Source organism: Heterocephalus glaber, unplaced genomic scaffold, assembly GCF_053883595.1.
Source record: "Heterocephalus glaber isolate CG9 unplaced genomic scaffold, H.glaber_assembly_v1.0 deba00000331, whole genome shotgun sequence".
NCBI lineage: Eukaryota > Metazoa > Chordata > Mammalia > Rodentia > Bathyergidae > Heterocephalus > Heterocephalus glaber.
In genome coordinates this window covers 55,966,731-55,987,419 of record NW_028258142.1, presented here as the reverse complement: position 1 = coordinate 55,987,419, position 20,689 = coordinate 55,966,731, and the positions used below count along the sequence as shown (strand labels likewise).

The following is a 20,689-nucleotide window of genomic DNA, read 5'->3' as shown; positions in this document are numbered from 1 at the left end:
CTGGAAGTATGTGACATTGAGACGCGTGGCACAAGTGTGTCTCTGCCATGAACTCATCATTGGAAATCTCACCAGGACATCAAAAAATCCAACCCCTGTCCTCCCACTTTACCCCTCACGTTCGCATGGTGGAGGCACCCACAAGAGACTTCTTATCGATCTCGGATTTGTTAGGTGCTGTTGGACTCCCAGGCCTCCCCTCAGTGGGCTCTGCGCATGTGCGAACATGCGCTGTGTGTGTGTCTCAGGAGCAAGTACACACTGGAGGTGGAGGATCAACACCCTCTTCCCGTATTACCAGGGCATCAGTACCAAGGCTTCCTGGAAATCAACAGCTCCTCCGAATAGAATTATGATCATGTTCACTTCCTCACCAGGCCCAGCCTCAAGTCTGTGGGGCCAGGGCGATCTATAGATGAGCATGGGAGCAAAACAGCCTCTCCTGGCAATAAGAACTGCAGGGCTCAGGGTGTAGTCAGTAGGGAGCACCCACTTAGTACGCGTGAGGGTCTGGGTTCCATCCCAGCACCACCCAAGGCAAGAAAGAAATACGGGTGTGTTTTTGAGATGTGTGGCAACTTCATCAAACCACTACCATTATTAGCCACTTCAAATGTTGGTTTTAGCTTTTTAGCCTCCCCTTTTAAAATACATTTTGGTCAATTTAATAGTCAGAAGAAAAGCTAATCTCTGACTGGGTTAGAACACAATTGTTGGAAAAGAAATGTCTGAAATATGGTTCTTGAAAATTTCTACCTGATTGGGAAATTGTTAGTTATCACTAGTGGACGTTGTATTTAAAGTTTCTCAAATCAGCACTATTGTTAATTACCTTTTCATGCTTCGAGGTGTTGATACATTATTTGTAACTTCTTTATTAAGTGCCTTTTTGCTTTGTATTGTGACAAAATGGACATTATTTATACATTTAACTATTTATGTCATATACATTGCACCTTCTGTACCCTAGATTCTACGTCATGAATTTAAACAACAGTAGTTAGAAAATATTCTGAAAAAATGCCTCTATACCCAACACGTATAGACTTTTCTTTTTGTCGTTATTCCCTGAACAATACAGTATGCTATTTATATAACACTTACCTTGTGCTAGGTAGCCTAGAGAAAATTTCAACTCTACGAGAGAATGTGGAAAGGTTATACACAAATACTGTGTGTTTTTATATAAGGGGTTTGAGCATCTGCAGGTTTAGGTATCCTTGGGGTCTTGGACGCCATTCCCTGTGATTCAGAGGGATAACTGTACTTAGGTGTGCTTGCCACACCTGTAATCATGCTAAACAAAAATGTATTACTTGTATGTACTGGATGCCTGGGTACAGCTTAAAAAGAGTTAAAGTGGCAAATATTGTACTATAATATTTGACCACAATTTTGAAAAATCTGTTTCACTCTTAAGATTCTCACATTCTAATAGGGAAGAAAGCTACATATAGAACTGTCCATGACAAGGAAGAGGTTAATACGCAGAGGTTAAGAGAACTTTGCATTGTTCTGAGAGAACAAAAATGGCCTGTCATTCTTATCAGATGAAATCTCATGGACAGCTGGGTCCATATCTGGTGCATCTGTGGGTGTTTGGCAAATGTTTGGAAACTGAACGAATGGAGGAATGGATATATGACCAATAACATGAGCAAAGACAGCCCAGACATTGTTAATTAAGTGTTCTGCATTAGTCTGTAAGAGGGTGTACCTTATTTATTCTGTCTACCCAAGATTTATTGAATAAAACCCATTATTTTATACAATAAAACTCTCGAGATCTTCTTGAAATGGAAGATTGACAGAGTAGAGAAAGAATGTATGAAGCATTCTGAGGTGGCTCTGTGTCTCCAGGCCTCTGGGGACTATATTGGCATGGCAGTTGTGGATGGCCAGCTCAGCTGTGTCTACAGCCTAGGCAACCGAGTGGCTGAACTCCAGGTGGATCAGATCTTGACTGAGAGTGAGACTCAGGACGCACTTATGGACCGGGTGAAGTTTCAGAGGTACAAGTGTGGTTGACTACTGAGCTTTGTGAACCTGACTGCACTCATCGCTCTTCCATCTATATGTGTTCCTGAACTCTGTTTTTAGTATCTTGGTGTTTAATTCTTTAATTTTCTTATAACCTTGTTATCAAATTTTAAACAGAATTTATCAGTTTGCAAGGCTTAATTACACTGAAAAAGCCACCTCCACTAGACCCAAAGCGCCCCAATTCTATGACACTCATAGTGGAAGTAGCAACACACTCCTTAACTTGGATCCGGAAAATGTTGTGTTTTATGTTGGAGGTTACCCAACTGATTTTCAAGTAAGTATAACTGTTATCTCACTGAGAGAAAATATTTACATTTTAATTTGGCATAATGACCTATGTCTCTCTTTTAATTAATTGTATATAAAATGGAGTCAATGTGTAATGTGTAATGATACAGCTAACACTGAGTACTTCCTCTGTGCACTATTTTAAGCCTATGTAGATTAATTTAAATAAATATCATCATCATTCCCATTTTATAGATGAGGAAACTGGGGCAGAGAGGTTTAGTAACTTGCTCAAGGTTATATAGAAATGAAATGGCAAAGCCAGGGCATCCAGCTACAGGGTCTATATTATTAACCTTCATGTGATATTGATTGTTCAAAGTGATAAACTTAAAATTTTTTTGTCAACGTGATAATTCTGATCAATTAGTGGGAAATTTTTTGCTTTTGTTTCATTTTCAGCTTCCCAGTAGACTAAGATTCCCTCCATATAAAGGTTGCATTGAATTAGATGACCTCAATGAAAATGTTGTGAGCTTGTACAACTTCAAAAAAACTTTCAATCTCAACACAACTGAAGTGGAACCTTGTAGACGGTAAATGAAACTGGGCAGCCAGTGTCTCTGTACCTGGGTTGGAACTGATGTAGGAAGGGTTGTCCGGTGAGATGCTATGGATGCTGCTTGTTTCTTCGGGCTTATGATTCTTAAATTACATTTGCATGCAACATTAGCAGTACATCCCTAAAATCTAACAATGGCAGGCTTTTCCTAAATTGGATAAAACATTTGATTGATAGGGTCTTCTAATTAAAAGAATAAATCCTTGAATCTTTGGTTCCTCCTACCACAAAATATTCAGTATCATTAGATGGTACCTTAATTTGGCACAAAATTATATATTTACTATAAGTTTCAGAAAATAGTTGTCAACAGAGTGGATCTCTCTATTATCTGAACCTATTTGAAAGTTGCTGCTTTGAAACTTGCTGGTAACAATCCCTGCAATTAAAAGCACTTGGAATATTCTGATATGAGGCAGATCAAGTATTTGTTACTCTGAAAAAATTATTTTTCAGATTAATCATTTCTTACATTATACAGTCTTTAGCTTGCAGGCCATATCTTCCTAGCAGATGTGCCTAAAAGAGACTCTTGAATATTATCTATTTTTGAGTTAGGGTCTAAAAGCATATCTAGGAGCCCAAACTGGCTGTTTTTAACATGTTAAAGATGTCTTCTTTTTCTTTGACAAAATCATGACACCTAGATTGTAATTCTTCACTCCACTTTTCAGATGGTGGTATATTGAATTAATAAGCATACTTGCATGGTGACCCTTGGCTGCTGCATTCTAACTTACAATAATTGATTTTGACAGGAGAAAGGAAGAGTCAGACAAAAATTATTTTGAAGGTACAGGCTATGCTCGAGTTCCAACTCAAGCAAATGCTTTCTTCCCTACCTTTGGACAGACAATCCAGACCACCATGGACAGAGGTTTGCTGTTCTTTGCAGAAAACCAGGTAATTTACTGTAAGCATCCATGCACTACCAGATGCTATGCAGCAATGTAGGGATAACTGGGTTGTCATAAACAAGTACCTGGCACTGAAAAACAACATGCACACATGACCTGCATCCTTTCCCTTGGCCAAATGTGCTTTCTTTCTAGTGGCTAGGGGGCGGTGCATTAGGGTTTTGAGGATAAGAAATCAGGAATTCGAGAACATGCCTCAAAAATGGGGAGAGATCTCTCCTCTTCTTCTATTCTCATTGTCAGTTTTATTCTTTGAAAATGATTGCTTGCCTAATAACCTACTTAATCTGCCTAAAAATGAGTTAAGACCTTCTGGGTTTGACTTCCTGCCATTCAGTCTCTGTTTGACTCCTGCCAGGCTGTGGGATTACCTTTTTATCAGCCTAGCACTTGACTTTCCAAGCCACAGAAGATTTTCTACTTTAAAGCGGCTGAGGTTCCTGGGGTCCATTCTTAGATCCAGCAGATTAGGTAAATCCAAAGGGACAATATACAAGTGATTGTCTCTGCCAGCTACAGTCAAGGCAGGGTGATCATGATGCTGCTCTAGTTCCCACATGGCTTCACTGGAACCATGGTGGGTGGCTGCCAGGAATAGGAGCTTCTGTAGTTGATCTCACAGGTGCTGTTTCTGCAGAAATCTGGCCAAGCCCATGGGCTGTGGTCTGAGAAGGTGTAACTTATATGGAGCTTGGGATTTTACCAGATCCTTCTACCTGCAGGATGGGGAACACAAATCTGGCCCAACTTTCCTCTTTAAGGCTGGCCGGGACCCTTCAGGAGATACCAAGGGTGAACCATTCCTGATGGTTTGGGAAGATTCCAACCAGCCTGAAGGTTGCAGAGACCTGAGCAGTCATCATCCAGCATCTGCAGGCCAAGGCAGTTGTTTTTTAAAACAAGCTTGCCTTTGTTCAGGCTGAGCATCTCTTTTCCCAAAATCTTGGGACCAGAAGTGTTTTGGTCTTTTCAGACTTGAGATATTTGCATGTAGAAAAGGAGTTATCTTAGGGGTGGGACCCAAGTCTAAACAAGAAGTTTCTGTATATTTCATATATACCTTATTTTTATAGGCTGAAGCTAATTTTTTTACACAGCATTTTTAATAATTTTGTGCATGAAACAAAGTTTGTATACCTTAAACTATCAGACTTGTGGCACTGTGCTGATGCTCAAACAAAATTAGATTCTGAAGCATTTCACATTTCAAATTTTTGTATTAGGGATGCTCAACTTACTCTGCATTTTAAAGTTCTTGGAGACAAAGAGCCAGAAATAATATTTACATTAAAGGAAAACTTACATAATGCCACTTGCATAAGAAATGATCCAGAGAGCTGCTGTTAAGTAGGATGATGGCCCATTACTCTTAGGGAACTGGTGCTACTCTTGTTCGTTAGGACAAAGGTTTAGAACCAGAGAAGGAATAATTCTCCTTTTAGATGAGGACTCTGACCCTGGTCTTCAAAGACAAGCCTTCTTACTATAGGGAACTGGCTAAGAGCAAAACCAAGTCCTAAGTCAGAAATTCCTCAGCTTATCTAACCATTAAGGACAAGAGCTGATTCCAGTGCATGTCTTAGTCCGAGATTAGGAGGCAGTGACCAAAACAGACACGGTTCTTGACCTCTAGAGGGAGACAGGTGTTACGCAAAGGTACACTGCTCATAGGTTAATTGCTAGTTCATCATCCCTCTAATTGCAAGGAGCCACATAGAAGGAAAATGAGGGTGTAAGACCTAAAGGACTTGCTTAAGCAAAGGATGCTTCATCTGAGACCTGGAGGACAAGTAGAAGATGACACTTGAAGGTGACAGAGTAGAAGGGAGAAAGACACGAAGAAGGCCTGGAGATGGAAGGGCAGGAGCACCCAGCCGTGAAAGAGGGGGTGTGTTTGTGGCTGGACCTCCAGGGCCAGAGGGAGTGTTGAGGGACAAAGGAAAGAGATGGGCAGCACCTTGCAGCATCTGCTAGGGAGTCAAGGCTGTGTCTGAGAGAAAAGGAAAGTGACAGCTTACAGTGGTGTTGTCAGAGGCTGCTCTGGCTGCAGCTTGGAAATGATGCAAGAGGGGACGTGGAGAGCCCAGAGGGCTGTGCTGCAGTATGGCTGCAGGCATTGCAACTGAAACTGGGAGATGACCTGAGAGACTGAGGGAAGAATTCACAAGGTTTGCTTGTCCAGGACAGAAGTCTGAGTCAGGAGTGCCTCTTAGGCATCTCAGCAAGGTGGTGGGACAAGGTGTACACAGAGCAAAAGAAAGCCTTCAACCAGAGAGAGACAGGCTTGGCAGCATGTGCGAAGCATGTGCTCACAAATTCTGTTTGGAATACTGGGAATCTGAGGGATCTGTGAGCCATCTAAGCACTAACAATAGTAACAAAGGAATCCGACCTACAGACCTTGTCCTGAGAAGACAGGTCCAGGTCGGAGAGAAATATTCAGCCTGCATGGGTACAGCCACACTGCAGTCACAGGAGTGACAGCAGTGTCCAGGCCAAGGGGGTGGTGTGAAGGGAGGAGAAGTCTTGTATGAGACCCCCTGCAAAAGACCCCAAAACTGAAATGGGCTGTAGAAGGGATGAGACAGCAAAGAGACTGAGACCTAGAAAATATCCAATGGAAAATACCTGAGGATTAAGTAAGACTGTGTCCCTCTCAGAAATAACCAGTAGCATTCATTAATTTCAAATGTCTATAATGATCTGTATCTTTGAATTTCCACTTTACAAACTAGTTATGGATGGTATGATACAAAATCCCAATGACTGAGAGCATATATTGTGTCTGTCCTGCATGCCAGGCACTGAACATGAAGTTGAACACGACTTATGGTAGCTAACCACTGGACCCATCCCGGGAATTAGATCTTAAGCTAAAGCTGAGTGTGGTTAGTGACTCGAGAATAACTTGAGTTCCACTGATCTGGCTCTTCTGTAATCTGCATTGTTTCTCTACCCTAGGATCACTTCATATCCTTAAATATAGAAGATGGCAGTGTCATGGTGCGATACAAACTGGACTCAGAGGCACCAAGAGAGAAAGGAATTAGAGGCACCATCAACAACGGGAAAGATCATTTGGTATGTCCTTGGAGTTCATTTACTTGAATTGTTAAATATCTACCTTTAAAATGAATTTAGGGCCAAAATACAAAAACTGAAGTAAATATAAATCTTCTATTACCAGATGAAGTTATTAACTGGGGGATGCATCCTTTTAAAATTTGAACCTTTGGGGGCCAGAGATTTAGCTCAGTGGTTTCACTGCCTGCTGCGCAAGCACAAGGACCCGAGTTCGATCCCCGATACCAAAAAAAATAAAAAATAAAAAAATAAAATTTGAACATTTGGGTATGAAATATGTGATGTATATGATATATATAAACCATGGTTCATTTCAAGTAAAACCATCTATTAAAATATTTTAGTATCAGATTTTTTGGCCAAACTGCTACTCTGCCGTCTTCCGTGTCTGTAAATGAATCTGAAAGAAGACAAATACAGAGTAGCTCTGAGCCACTGCACACAGGATTCATTTATTTCCCACCACTTGCTGATTCATCTCTCATTTATTCCAGATTCTAATCAAAATTGGAAAAATGCAAAACCTTATGAGAATAAATGTGGATGATCAGAATATTAGAATTGAAGGGAAAATATTTGATCTCAGCACATATTATCTGGGCGGAATTCCAATTGCAATCAGGGAAAGGTAAGACAATACAGTTTTTTTTAAAAAGCAGATTTCCTCATAGTGCTAATGATTGCCGCCAATAAATCTTGTCTGTCTTGTTTAATTCTGGCCACAAACAAATACGAAGTTAACTCTTTGGTATTAACAGTGTAGTTGACGGAGTAGAACAGAATATAAAGATATTTAAAAGGGGGGACTGAGGGGGGACTGTGTGTTACCCATATTGTTATTCTTGGAAGGAGAGAATCCACAAAGAGAGTCCTTGAGTTGACATTGCTGCCAACCCCCAGAAAGAGGCTGTGGGGGTGTGTAGGCAGCCCACAGCCTGGCAGGCCTCTGAAAGCTGAGGTTGCATCCTTCAGGAAGTTTCTCAAGGAATCGAAGGCACACTGTTCACACCTATATTACCTGCCCCTTGGCTGCTGTGGCCTGTGGAATGAGTATATAACTTTTCCTTGCATAAATGAACACAATTTATTCTATAAAGGCTGTAAAGTGTAATCTGAGTGAGAAAAAAATACCCCACTACTTTGAAAATGCACACAGAAATAACTTTTACATTTAGCCAATTTGTTTATAACATCTAAGAAGCCTTTTAGGTAGCTAAGAGCAATGTGTAAAAAGAAGATAGCCTGGGAGGACTGATCGGTGTACCTCATGACCCAGCTAAGAGTGCCATGGAATGTTTGATCATGATGACTTTTAGAAGAGATCTGGAGCTAAGTACCTTTATTTCTAACTTACAAAATCAGCTAGGAGGAGTACTGCATGTGATTTTCATAAGTTAACACTACTTGCCTGGCGTCCCCGACTGGCTCAGATTCCCTCCAGGCTTTCAGCACAGTGAGCTCCTCTATCCTGGAGCATGGCACGCTTGACTGTAGTGCCAGTCCCTCTCCCACTCTTCTTTAAGCTCTTCCCAGTTTGCTGTTTTCCCGCCACCAGTCACACTGCCTGGTGCATACTAGGCACTCAACAAATGCTTGTGTAGTAAACAGACGGGATAAGTTGCAACTATACTCAGAAGTGCTGACTGCCCACCTTAAGCAACTCTTATCACATTTAGATGAGTAATATCAAAATTACTAATAACTCATAACTGGCTCTTCATGGCTGCACTGCTGTTTAGTGTTGATTATGCTAAATATTAACATCATGTTTTTGACTCTCAATTTCTTCATCTGTAAAATTCAGGGGTTCTATACCATTATCTGCAAGGTCCTTCTAGGTCAAAGACTTTCGCTTCTGAGTTCTTTCAAGTGCCACACTTCCCCACCTGTGTTTTTGTCTTTGGGAGCAACTTATAAAAATCACATTTAGTACAGAGGAGAGGGATGAGGTGGCCTGGCCCAGGGAAATGGGGAATGACAGAACAGGTGAGGAAAGTGAGAGGATTCCAAATGTATGGAGGACGGCAGATAGGCAGGGTGACCAATTGCCTAGGCTTAGGGAGCCAAGATTGATGGCTGGTTCTTTTTTTTTTTTTTTTTTTTTTGGTACCGGGGATCGAACTCTGGACCTTGTGCTTTCGAGGCAGGCAGTGGAACCACTGAGCTAAATCCCCGGCCCTGATGGCTGGTTCTTGGTTGAGCATGTGGGTGGGTGGAGGGCAGGAGCACAAGAGCAGGGGACACATTCTCAGACACAGCCAGGCAGAGAAGCCCGCAGGCAAGAGGACATAATGGCTTGGGCTTCCAGATAGAAGACAGGTCAGAGATGCAGTAAGTGATTCTCAAGGATATGTGATCACGGAGGAATGGAGCTAGGTGGGCCAACCCAGAGCCATGAGGAACTCTCCAGCTGAGCTGGAAGGAGCCATTGATTGGAGGTTTGCATGTGGTGGCATTAAAGGCCCACCATCAGCAGTGTAGGTGCCAGCCAGTCCAGGCTTCCTAGAAAAGGGTGGAGGACAGAACCGCAAAAGTGGTCCTAGCTCTGGCTCTGCCACCAAAGAATGGTGTGACCTGGGGTTGTCAGTACTCAAGTTTTATTTGCCTTCCATCTTTACCCATTAAAGAAATAAATACATAAGCAGATACAGAGGTGCAGATAGATAGATAAGTAGACAGGATTTTCCTAGTATTCTGACTTAGGATCTTACACAACCAGGCCTGCCTCCCTTTTCCGGGCATGTCTATACTCTGATTTTAAATGAAATCACAAGAACATGGAAAATGCAGGAGATTTCCCTGGCTTTTAACTTCCTCAAAAGTGAAATGCTGAGCAATACCCTGCTCTTTCTGGCCTGCCTCAGCCCTCGGGTGGTCTTTGGAGGCCCAGTGAGTCCTGAAACAACCCTGGGATGGGTCAGTAGGGGCCAGGTGGGCTTCTACCTGTGACCCCCAGCCATGCTCTGCCAGGCAGGGTCTGAGCCCTGTGTAAACTCGAGGCCCATGTGCATGTGAACGGTAGAGGTCCACAGCACACTAGTGCCTTTGCCAAAGAAGCCAGCTTCGCTCAAGGGGTTTCTTGGGTTTTTTTCATCCCCCACTCACTGTAGTTATTTTCTGATTATGGAGAGCCAGATTTTGGAATGAGGCTCTTACAGTTATCATCAGAAATCTCAGTCTGTTGACCCCATGGCTTCCCAGAAGAGCAAGTCAACCCTGATGATGCCAAAGATCTGGTCCCAGTGGGGAAATTTTTCTTGGAGACTTAGCCCATTGTGTTGCAGAGTTTAATCATAAAGCATGAAAATAATTTGAGACGTGAAAATAAGTCAGGGATCTGTTGGACATTTACTAAGTATTCAACCCAGCATTTAGGGTTAGGCTTGGTTCCTACAGCTCTCTGAGATCTATCTCGACAGCCAGGAAACAGGACACACTTTGTTGACAGGTCGACACAAAGGGCAGGTTGACCCCCACCTAGGAACCCATTAATGCAGCAAGTTGAACCCCACATGGTTGCCTTCCTCCAGCAAGTGTGTCCAGCTCAGTAAACATGGGAGTCCAGGCCTCAGGTGGCCCAAGAGAGAATGGGCCTAAAAATATGAATAAGAGACCAGCTCCAGGAATGAAGACGAACTTTCTTCCTCTTCTGAGGTCAAAAGTCATCTTTATAAATCAATTAAACTCATGCTGCAGTGCCAGTGAGGATTTGTTTCTTCCTCTTCCTTTCAGTGAAATTCACTCTGTGCGTGTTCCATGTAGGTCCACTGATCATAATGAATTGGACTAAATGAATGCAGACACCTTTGCATTTAGAAAAGTGAGCTGCCATGGGGATTTATCATGAAATCAGCTTGGGTTTTCTTAGTACATTGACTGCTCAAGAAACACAAATATTTGCCTGGACTTCAGTCAGTTATGCTTTGTGTGGATTCAGCTCCAGGCAGATTCAGAAGTCAAATCAAAGGGGATATGTTGAGGTGCTGCATAGGAGAAGCTGTTGTAATACAAATGATAGCATGGTGATACAGCTAGTTCCTAGCCCTGCACTCACCTAGTTCTCACCTGAGCCCTGTCTCTGCACCAGGCACCACCTGAGTGTGTTGCACATGTTATTTAAACGCAGCACAACCCCATGAAACAAATGAACATGGTCCCATTGTACAGATGAGGAAACAGAGGCAGAGAGAATTAAGCCACCTGCTCCAGCAGCAAGGACAGAACTTGAACCCAGGCAGTGTGGCTCTAGAGAACAGTCTTGCCTGTAGAAGCACCTCCTGAGAGTCTTCCAAGTTTGCCCCATGTGTTAGCTGATTTAATCCTCGCAGTAACCCCTTACCCACACCACAAATTTAGGAGGTGATGGATACAGCTTTAACCCCAGAATGTGCTTTCTGTGGGGCCAGCTTGGCATTTATTAAATTGAGCTCCATTTCCCATAGTTGAATTGAACCCAAAAATAATAGTTTGTTTCTTCTGAGTTTACAATGACTCCCATGAGAGTAAGTGGAAAAAATATGCAAAAAGTTGTCAAAAACATTTCTGATTCTTAACACCTCTTTAGAGGTGTATCAATTTCTTAATGTCTATTTCGATGATACGTGTTGTAAGCTAGCTCATCCATGTGTTTCCCATCTACCATGCAGTGCCATGACTCTGGAAATGGAAGATGGGCAATGCTGGATTTCGAATGTCTTTCATCCTGGGAAATTTTGGTGACACTAGCCATTGTCCTGTCAACATTATTGTCTGTATTTTAAAGCTGAGAATGAAGGGTCTCTAGGAAAGAAAGTCGATTTTCCAAGCATCATAGAATAGCATTTCAGGAATCCTAGGACAGCAGTACAGAAATCCCAAGGGAACAGATACCCATAAAAGGGACAGTCCTTGTGTAAGGGTGAGGAGTGCCAGTACTAGAGAGCAAGCATTTCAGCCCCAGTTCTCAAGTGAGCCTGGCATGAGCCATCTCTTCCTCTTTTGAATCCCTCCTCAGGTTTAATATTTCTACACCTGCTTTCCGAGGGTGCATGAAAAATCTGAAGAAGACCAGCGGTGTCGTGAGGCTGAATGATACTGTGGGAGTGACTAAAAAGTGTTCTGAAGACTGGCAGGTAAGCCGAGGCTTCTGAACCTGTGGCAGAATGCGTCCCAGCCAGCCCGTCTTCCCAGCGAATTAGTGCACCAACTTTTGCTTTTCACTGCTAGCAAGCATTGCGGTGAACTGGCCCGCTACACGGCCCATGCACTTGCAAGGGACACAGCCCCTTCAGGTTTGCGCACTGAATTTGTGGGGGAGGAGGGATCCAGCTATGTGACCAAAACCTTACCACCGATTGGCAACTTATTATGCAGAAAAACACTGTTTCTTTCTGTGCCCAAATGAATCACATCCATCAGTTCCAGGGCAGGATACTGTGTTTCAGCCATGAAACGATGACAAGGCCAGTAACTTATTCCACGTTTGCATTTCAGCTTGTGCGGTCTGCCTCGTTCTCCAGGGGAGGACAGCTGAGTTTCAGTAACCTGCACGTGCCGCCCCCTGGCCACTTCCAGGCCTCCTTTGGCTTTCAGACCTTTCAACCCAGTGGTGTGTTGCTACATCACCAGACTCGGGTGAGAGATCATGCCTTAGTGTTGAACAATTTTAAACCTGTCCCAAAGTTCCATGGTAAGAACAACAGAAAGATTTTGATGGTAGAGTGGTGAGGCTTTTTATGGGTCATCAAAGTAAATCTGTTGTATAATTCAAGCAGGGAAGTTATACCCCCAGGCTGTGGTAGGTCCTAAAAGAAATCTGGCTTAGAACCTACATACTAATTTACAGAACTGAATTTTCATGTATTCCTGAACTTTTCATTTTTATAGGTATATTTCATGATTCTAAATGAATTATAACTTCTGAGTAATGATGTGGCTAAAAGTTTAAATATAAAGAATAATCAGAATTTGTGTCTATGGTTCCTTTTGGGCTACACCAAAGATAGATCTTTAGATTCCTCTTTTTTTCCTGTAGCATCTAGCTGAAGAGTATTTACATCTGGGAAATGGGAGAAAACCAGTCCTTTGTTCTCTGCTCACATACAGCAGAGCCATAGCAATTCTCTTCCACGAGGACAACCCTCTGCTGCTGAGGAGGGGTTAGCTAGCATGGTCACGGAGCTGTAGCAGCCAGATAATTCTTGGGAATCCACTCCAGAATAAGTGCAGTTTTTACATGGAGGCAGGAGTAGAATACCTTCGTTCTTGGGCTTGTTTCTTTAGGATCGTCAAGCACAACATATATCTAGGATCTGTTAAGAAGGTGATGACAGTAGCCGGATCTGTGGCTATATAGTATTAGGAAACCTTCATCTCCTGCTATTTTTTTCACTGACCTTTAGAGATTTTTTTAAACTAGTCCTTAAAAATCACATGTCAACATTATACTGTCAGGTGGCCTTTTCATCAAAGCAGGATGTTTTGACCTAGCTCTTGTGACACCTAACGCTTCTCTGCCACATTTAGGAACATTGAGTACATGATACACAAATGGAAGAATTGGATTAGCAAAAGATCAGCTCAGGCCTGGACAAGAGAGGAATCCTAGAAGTATCCTAGAAGACATTGCCTTCAAATTCATATATATGTATACAATTCCTTTCTCCTATTCACAAAGAACACTGCCAATTGAAAAAAAAAGCAGCACAAAAATAAAACTAATGATGGCTATAACCATACACTCTAAAAATTGTTTTAGATTGAAAGTTCACCAAAGAATCACATCTGCTGAAAACTGCAGAAATTGTACTTAGTAGAAAAAATATGAACAAAATTGCAATGACAACTGCTGAAATTACACATTTTAAAATTAATAATTGACAGAAAGTCAAATCATCTTGTCAAAATTAGATCTGCATTGTTTGACATGGAAAACTGGGCTTCCTAAAAATAATGACCTGAAAATTAAAAATTTATGATGACCAAAGAGAAGAAATCATTGTTTTAATCCTATATGAAAAAAAACTGATGAATTGACTTTTTGCTCTAAAATGTATTCAGAAAAGAATTGATTGTGGTGAAAATAACTTCAGAAAAATGAAAGTTAAGATAGAAAAATTTAGAAAGACTTGACTGTTTTGGATAACTGATTTAGAAGTTAGATTATCTTAATAAATGTTAGGTCCAGAAAAATGATTTTGACAAATGTATAAGTGCTAAAATAATTTGCAGAAGATTTTTATATTCATGAACATGGAGTCAAAATATTCAAAAATAATCTTTAGATTCAAATGGGTAAGTCAAAATATTTGGGTGAAAACATCCTGTTTTATACATGGTTGGTATCATAAATTCAGTATTCATAATCTTAAATGCATATTAAGTCGTGATGGGTGTATTCTGTGATGATTTCAGACAAGTAGCCTGCAGGTCACCCTGGAAGATGGTCACATTGAACTGAGCACCAAGGAGAGCAACAGCCCAATTTTTACGTCTCCTCAGACGTACATGGATGGGTTACTGCATTATGTGTCTGTAATAAGTGACACCTCCGGGTGAGTAAAATAGCACTTCCTCCAGGCCTCTGAGAGTTCTGTTTTATTCACATTAATGGAATTTTCTGGTTTCTTTTTGGAAAATATTTATTCTTAATTTTACTAGGAAGTCTTGGTCTTCCTCTTTGTTCTATATCAATATCCTCATGAAAAATAAATTAATAGTTGGATGTGGATAAATTGTGATACATTCTTTTTTTTTTCCTTTTCCCCATTAAGTTTGTTGGTACATTTTAGGTATAAAATACAGTCACATTCATCACTGGGATCTTGTACCATTACATGAGTATCTTGGTTCTTATTTTTTTCCCCTTCTCCTGCCCTCCCTTCACCCCCTCCACCCTTCCCTATTTGCAAAGATTTTGTTTCCAATTTTTTTCCTTTTCTCATATTTTTTCTTTTCCCTTCTTTCCTTTCCCCTACCCCTCCCACTTCCCCTGCTCCTTTAGACCTTTACTTCCTATTATACAATATCAATTATAAATTTTTTAAATTACAATATCAAGATCTAGGAGACATTACCACAGATTTTACAGAATTTAAAAAGATATAGAAAGCATATTACAAAAATCTGTTTTGAAATAAATTTGACAACTTCTAAGAAGAACCTTGGAAGACAAATTAATGAAATTAACTCTGGAGGAAATATAAAATTTGAATAGCACCTATTAAAGAAAGTATATTCCTAGCTTGAAAACCTACCTGTGTGACAACAACAGGCTTGTTTACATTTTAACTGATAAATTATATCTAACATTTAAAGCAGAAAAAAAAGGAACACTTCTCCCCTCATTTTAGGAAATCAACATTGTGCTAATCCTAAAACTGGATAAAGATAATAGAAGAAAAAAGTATGAACATAGATAGAAATTTGTTTAACAAAACAAACTATTGGAAGTCAGATCTGGCAGGATGTAGAAAGTGGTTTTGTTATAGGGATGGCAGTGTTGGTTCAGCATTGGAAATTCCACCCCCAAAAGTCATCATTTTAACAGAAAAGGAAAAAGCCATATGATCCTGTCACTAGTTGGAGAAAAAGTATTGGACTAAATTCTACAGCTGTTCATAGTAAAAGCTATCAGGAGACTAGAAGTAGAACAGAACCTTCTCAACAGATTAAAGACATGTACTCCATACTTCCAGCGAGAACTCCTTATGTGAATGGAGAAGATACAATGCTTTCTCCCTAAGGTGGGGAACAAGGGCAGATATGCCTACTCTTCATCTGTCCATTAAACTTTGAAACATAGGCCTAAACCAAAATAATCTGGCAATAAAATGACACAATTAGGATAGGATTGGCAAGGTAGAAGCAAAATCTTTATATGTATATGGTTTTTGTTTTGTTTTGTTTTGTTTGGTACCGGAGATCGAACTCGGGTCCTTGTGCTTGTGCAGCAAGTGGCAAAACCACTGAGCTAAATTCCCGGCCCCATATGTATATGTATTTTTATATTTATATGTATATGTATTTTCTCCACAGAGAAAATACTAAGAAATCTTTAGGAGCCCCTAGAAGTTGTATTTGAATTTACCAGGATTAGAAAACACAAGGTATATATAAAAATTCAGGTCTATGTATACTTGCTATAAATGAAAAATTGGATATTGAAATTTAAAAGTTATATAGGAGTACAATGGACCTAGAAAAGTCAAAAACAAAAACAAAAACAGTGTTGGAAGACATTTAGTACCTAATTTTAAGACTTCTTCTAAAGCTACAGTAATCAAGGCAGTGTTGGTGTAAGGAAAGACATATAGATCATTGGAATAAAACAGAGAATCTAGAAATAGAGCCACACATATATGGTCCACTGAGTTTTGAAAGGTTATTTAACATTAACATTTTATAGAATATAAACTCAATTCAAGAGCCGAGGAAAAGATAGTGTTTTCAGCAAATGGCACTAGAACACCTGGTATCTGTATATAAAAAATTAACCTCAATCTTTTATTTCCATACATAAAAATAACTGGAAAGGATCTATGAACCTAAATAAGAAAGCCTAAAAGTATAAAACTTTAAGAGGAAATTATAAGGGAAAATGTTTATGAATTTAGGATAGGCAAGAATTCCCTAGGATACAAAAGCATGATGTATAAAAGAAAAAAATTGATAAATGAGATTCTATCAAAATTTAGAACTTTAAATGACATCGTAAAATGAAAAGTAGTCCTTAAACAGACCATATTTACAATGCTTATAACCTATGACCAGAATATATAAAGAACTCTTACAGCTCATTAATAGAAAACACAGTTAAAAAGTAGGCACAAGAAGATGATAAATAGCCAGTACAGCACAAGGAAAGGTGTGCAACACTAGAATCAGAAAAATACTAATCAGTACAATAACAAGATTGAATTATACACTCATTAGGGAGATGAAGTTAAAAGTTTTAAAAGCCTTGTCATGACTTTTTCTTTTTGTTGGATTCTCTCTCTTTGTGTTTAATTTGTCACCCCCAATGGATTCGTTCTGCTGGGCTTTGTGAGTTTGTGATCCTCATTGTCTTTTCCTAGGATATTGTCTAAAATTTTTTGGAGTGCTGGTTTGGTATTCGTGAAGTTCCTAAGGTTCTCTTTGTCATGAAAGGATCTTATTTCTCCATCAATTTTGAAAGATAGTTTTGCAGGGTACATCAATCTGGGTTGGAGGCTGTTTTCCTTTAGGGCTTGAAATACATCACTCCAAGCTCTTCTTGCCTTGAGGGTTTGGATTGAGAAGTCTGCTGTGATTCTGATGGGTTTTCCTTTGTATGTGATTTGCTTCTTTTCTCTCACTGCTTGTAGAATTTTGTTCTTCTGTTGGGTTTCTGGAATCCTAACTATTATATGCCTATCTGTAGCTAGTCCTATATGCCTCACTTATCTGTATGTCAAGTTCTTTTCTCCTGCTTGGGAAGTTTTCTGCCATCACTTCGGTGAAGTTTTTTATGTCATCTGCACTCTCTCCTGTTTCTTCATTGACTCCAATTAGTTTTATGTTACGTTATTCTTTTTTGCATTGTCTAGCAGCTGCTGGATTGATTTCTCGTGGTCCCTTACAATTTTAAAGCAATTTTTCTTTTCCTGCTCACTAATTTCAATCTTATCTTCTATATCTGAAATTCTGTCCTCAAATTGGTTCATTCTGCTGTGTAGACTTTCAATGGCATTTTTAATATGCTGGAAATCTGTTTGCATCTGTTTTATGGATTCCATTTGTTTCCTATGTTGGGATTCCCATCATGTTCCTCAGACCCTCTATTTTTTATCTGTGTCCTCTCTAGATTTATTAATCATGTCTTGCATTATAGGCACAATCTTTGCTGTTATCTGAGAAATTATTTCTGATTTCATTTTTTCCAGGTCCTCTTTTGTTGCCAGTTCAGGGAGTCCAGGTGGTTGAGTATCAGTCTGTTCCATCTTGTTTCCCTTTGGGGTTGCTGTAGGTGATCCGGAAGTCTGTTTTTGAGGCTTGTTTACATGTCTTCTCATTTCCCTGGTGGGGGAGGGGGGTGCTGCTGGCACCCGCACGGCTCACCTCCTCTGCCCTAGGAGCAGTGGAACGGTGGCAGGGGAGCCTCCTCCTTGGCACTGGGATTGGCTCACCTCCTTTGTCCTATGAGTGGTGGAATGGCAGCGGGGAAGCCTCCTCCTGGGCACTGGGATTAAATTATGGTACATTCTAAATGGATTACTACACATAGCAATGAAAAAGAAAAGTCTAAAATTGTATGTAATGATATGGATGAACCTTACAAACACAATGTGGCTCAAAAAAAGTCACCCATAAAAGAAATCATCCTCTATGATCTCATTTCTACAAAGTTCAAAAGCAGGGCAAATTATTCTTCCAGAATTCCAGATGTTGGTTATTTGTGGAGAAGGAGAGAAGCTAGAGACTCAAAAACAGCACACAATGGAGTTCTTGGCTCAGATTATTCTGTTTCTTTCTCTGGGAACTGGTTATTTTGGTGTGTTCATGTTGCAAGACTTTTTGAGTCAAATAGTTATGATAGGCTCAATTTCTATATGTATACAATATTGAATAAAAGTGTTATGTGTAAAAAGAAACATAAAAGTAAATTTAAATGCTCTTTAAAACAAGCCCAGTTTAACCAGTTCTTTTGGATAACAGATACTGAGCCTGGGTCAAGAGTATAACCTGACCCCATGTCAAGAGCCTCTTTCCTAGCAGTTCTCACCTGTGTTCCGTCCTCCTCTTTTCTTTCAGCCTCCGGCTTCTCATTGATGACCAGCCTCTCCGAAGTGACCAAAAGCTACAAGGCGTTTCAAATTCCCCACAGTCCCTCCGCCTGGGTGGGAGTGCTTTCGAGGGTTGTATCAGCAATGTTTTCTTCCAGAGGTGGGTGATCTTTTCTGTGTGGGTATTGATGAGAACAGCTTACTGTTCTGGCCCTACCTTCCTCCTTCCACAATCCTAGTCAATAAGGTTTCCCCCACTCCTCCCTCTGTCTTGTGGCTGTGGTACTCAGGTGGGAAATACAAACTTACTAGAACCCATGATGGTTAAGAATGTTATTTTTTTGCTGGGTGTGGTGGTGCATGCCAGTAATCCCGGTACTTGGAAGGCTGAGGCAGGAGGATCACTATGAAGCAACTTTCATTTCTGCCCCATTCCAGGTTTATGGAGAGCCCTGAAGTCCTAGATTTTACTAATAAATCTACCAAGAGAGCTGTGTCCCTGGGAGGCTGCAGTCTGAACAAACCACCTTTCCTAATGTTACTTAAAGGTTCCACGAGGTTTAACAAGGCCAGGACCTTCAATATCAATGAAGTAAGTGTCAAAGCCTTGCCCTGGCTTCACTTCCAGTTCAGTGTTCTCCTGGGCCAGCCAGGTGGCCGATGGTGGGAAGGGAGAGGGATCACCAGCTCCATAGTGGTCAGTGCCTCTGTGAAGTGGCATTCACAGCCATCTGCAGTTGAATTGCATCTAAATGACAAAACGATTCTCTTTTTGGCTTTTGTTTTGTATCTTTTTGAACATTTGCCAAATTTTTCAGTCACAGAACAAATAGAACCATAACTGAATACAGTGGGTTTGGCCTTGGTGAATGCAAAGCTAATAAGTACAACCAGGAGGTAGGAGGGTAAAGAAAGGTTTATTCCTTGCAGCCAGTAAGGAGATGTTGGGGAATAATTCTCAAAGCAGTGCCTACCATTAAACAAAGAAAGCCAGGGGCTTTCATAATCATATTGAAGACTATCATCTCACTTGTAGAGGTGGGCACATTCCTAAACATGTTCAGCTGGAGATCATGCTTTGTCTGCGGCTATACCACCCTGAATGCACCTGATCTCATCTGGAGATCATGCTTCTTCATACATTGCATGCTCAAAAACGGCAGACAGAGTTGGGTGTGGTGGCACATGTCTATAACCCCAGCACTCTGGGAGGCTGAATTGGGAAGATTGCAAGTTCAAACCCACTCTAGGCAACTTAGTAACTTAGCAAGACTTTGTCTCAAAATTTAAAAACGGAACAAACTAAACTAGAAGGCTGGGAATGTAGCTCAGTGTGAATGACCTGGTTCAATTCCTAGGACCCCCCCTTCCCCCGCAAAGAAGTGAACAGAAGCACTCCCTGGGCAGAGAATGTAGCGCCATGATGAGGTTATAATAGGCGAAGTTTCCTCTAGGTCACCTAGAAGAGGCAGCCTTGATGACTTATACCAGTTCCTTGTGGTTTCTCTGGAGAACCTTATCTGGAACAAACAAACAAAAACTTTAAAGAAACATTAACAGCTATTTAAAGGGACCCCTGTCCAGGGTTGACAATTGCCCCTAAAAATTACCTGCCTTGTGGCTAACAGAAACTTTACTCAAGTTTCTGAATTTCTGTAGCTGATGCACTCTCTTTGGACAGCTCTGCCATGTCTATAGCAGTCCAGTGATTTTTCTCCAGAATAGAAGGGCCATGCCCCTCTCCTGCCTGCAGACATCCCCTCTGCCCTGAAGGGACTCCTACGAGAAGGTACGCATGTGCAGTCAGGCTAGGGGGAAGCCATGGGTTTAACTTTTCTTTGAAATTCCAGGCCAGAGGCTTTAGGAGTGGGACCAGGCATTACTCCCAAGGGATTCCAGTGTGCCACACCCAGAGAGTCTGAGAGGAAGTGCCACTCCAAGTGTGCAAGAGTGGGAGACATTGCAAACTGAACATTGGTTGGGTCTTAAGGAAATTGTTGCTCTGCCCAGGGTCAACAGTGTAACCTCCCATGTCTGGGGTTACAGTGAATAAGATTAATGGATAACAT

The 20,689-nt window shown here is 40.9% G+C and overlaps 1 protein-coding gene across 1 annotated transcript in view; it reads left to right on the top strand.

Moving 5' to 3' along the window:
- Nucleotides 1-20,689, top strand: part of Lama3 (laminin subunit alpha 3) — a 74,653-nt gene that overhangs the window by 35,103 nt on the left and 18,861 nt on the right. The window contains exons 20-30 of the mRNA XM_087189589.1: nt 1,861-2,012; nt 2,158-2,320; nt 2,737-2,870; nt 3,655-3,799; nt 6,775-6,894; nt 7,392-7,525; nt 11,891-12,008; nt 12,370-12,510; nt 14,290-14,429; nt 18,649-18,780; nt 19,059-19,212. Of these exons, the coding sequence (XP_087045715.1) occupies nt 1,861-2,012; nt 2,158-2,320; nt 2,737-2,870; nt 3,655-3,799; nt 6,775-6,894; nt 7,392-7,525; nt 11,891-12,008; nt 12,370-12,510; nt 14,290-14,429; nt 18,649-18,780; nt 19,059-19,212 (1,533 nt within the window). The remainder of the gene's footprint in view (nt 1-1,860; nt 2,013-2,157; nt 2,321-2,736; nt 2,871-3,654; nt 3,800-6,774; nt 6,895-7,391; nt 7,526-11,890; nt 12,009-12,369; nt 12,511-14,289; nt 14,430-18,648; nt 18,781-19,058; nt 19,213-20,689) is intronic.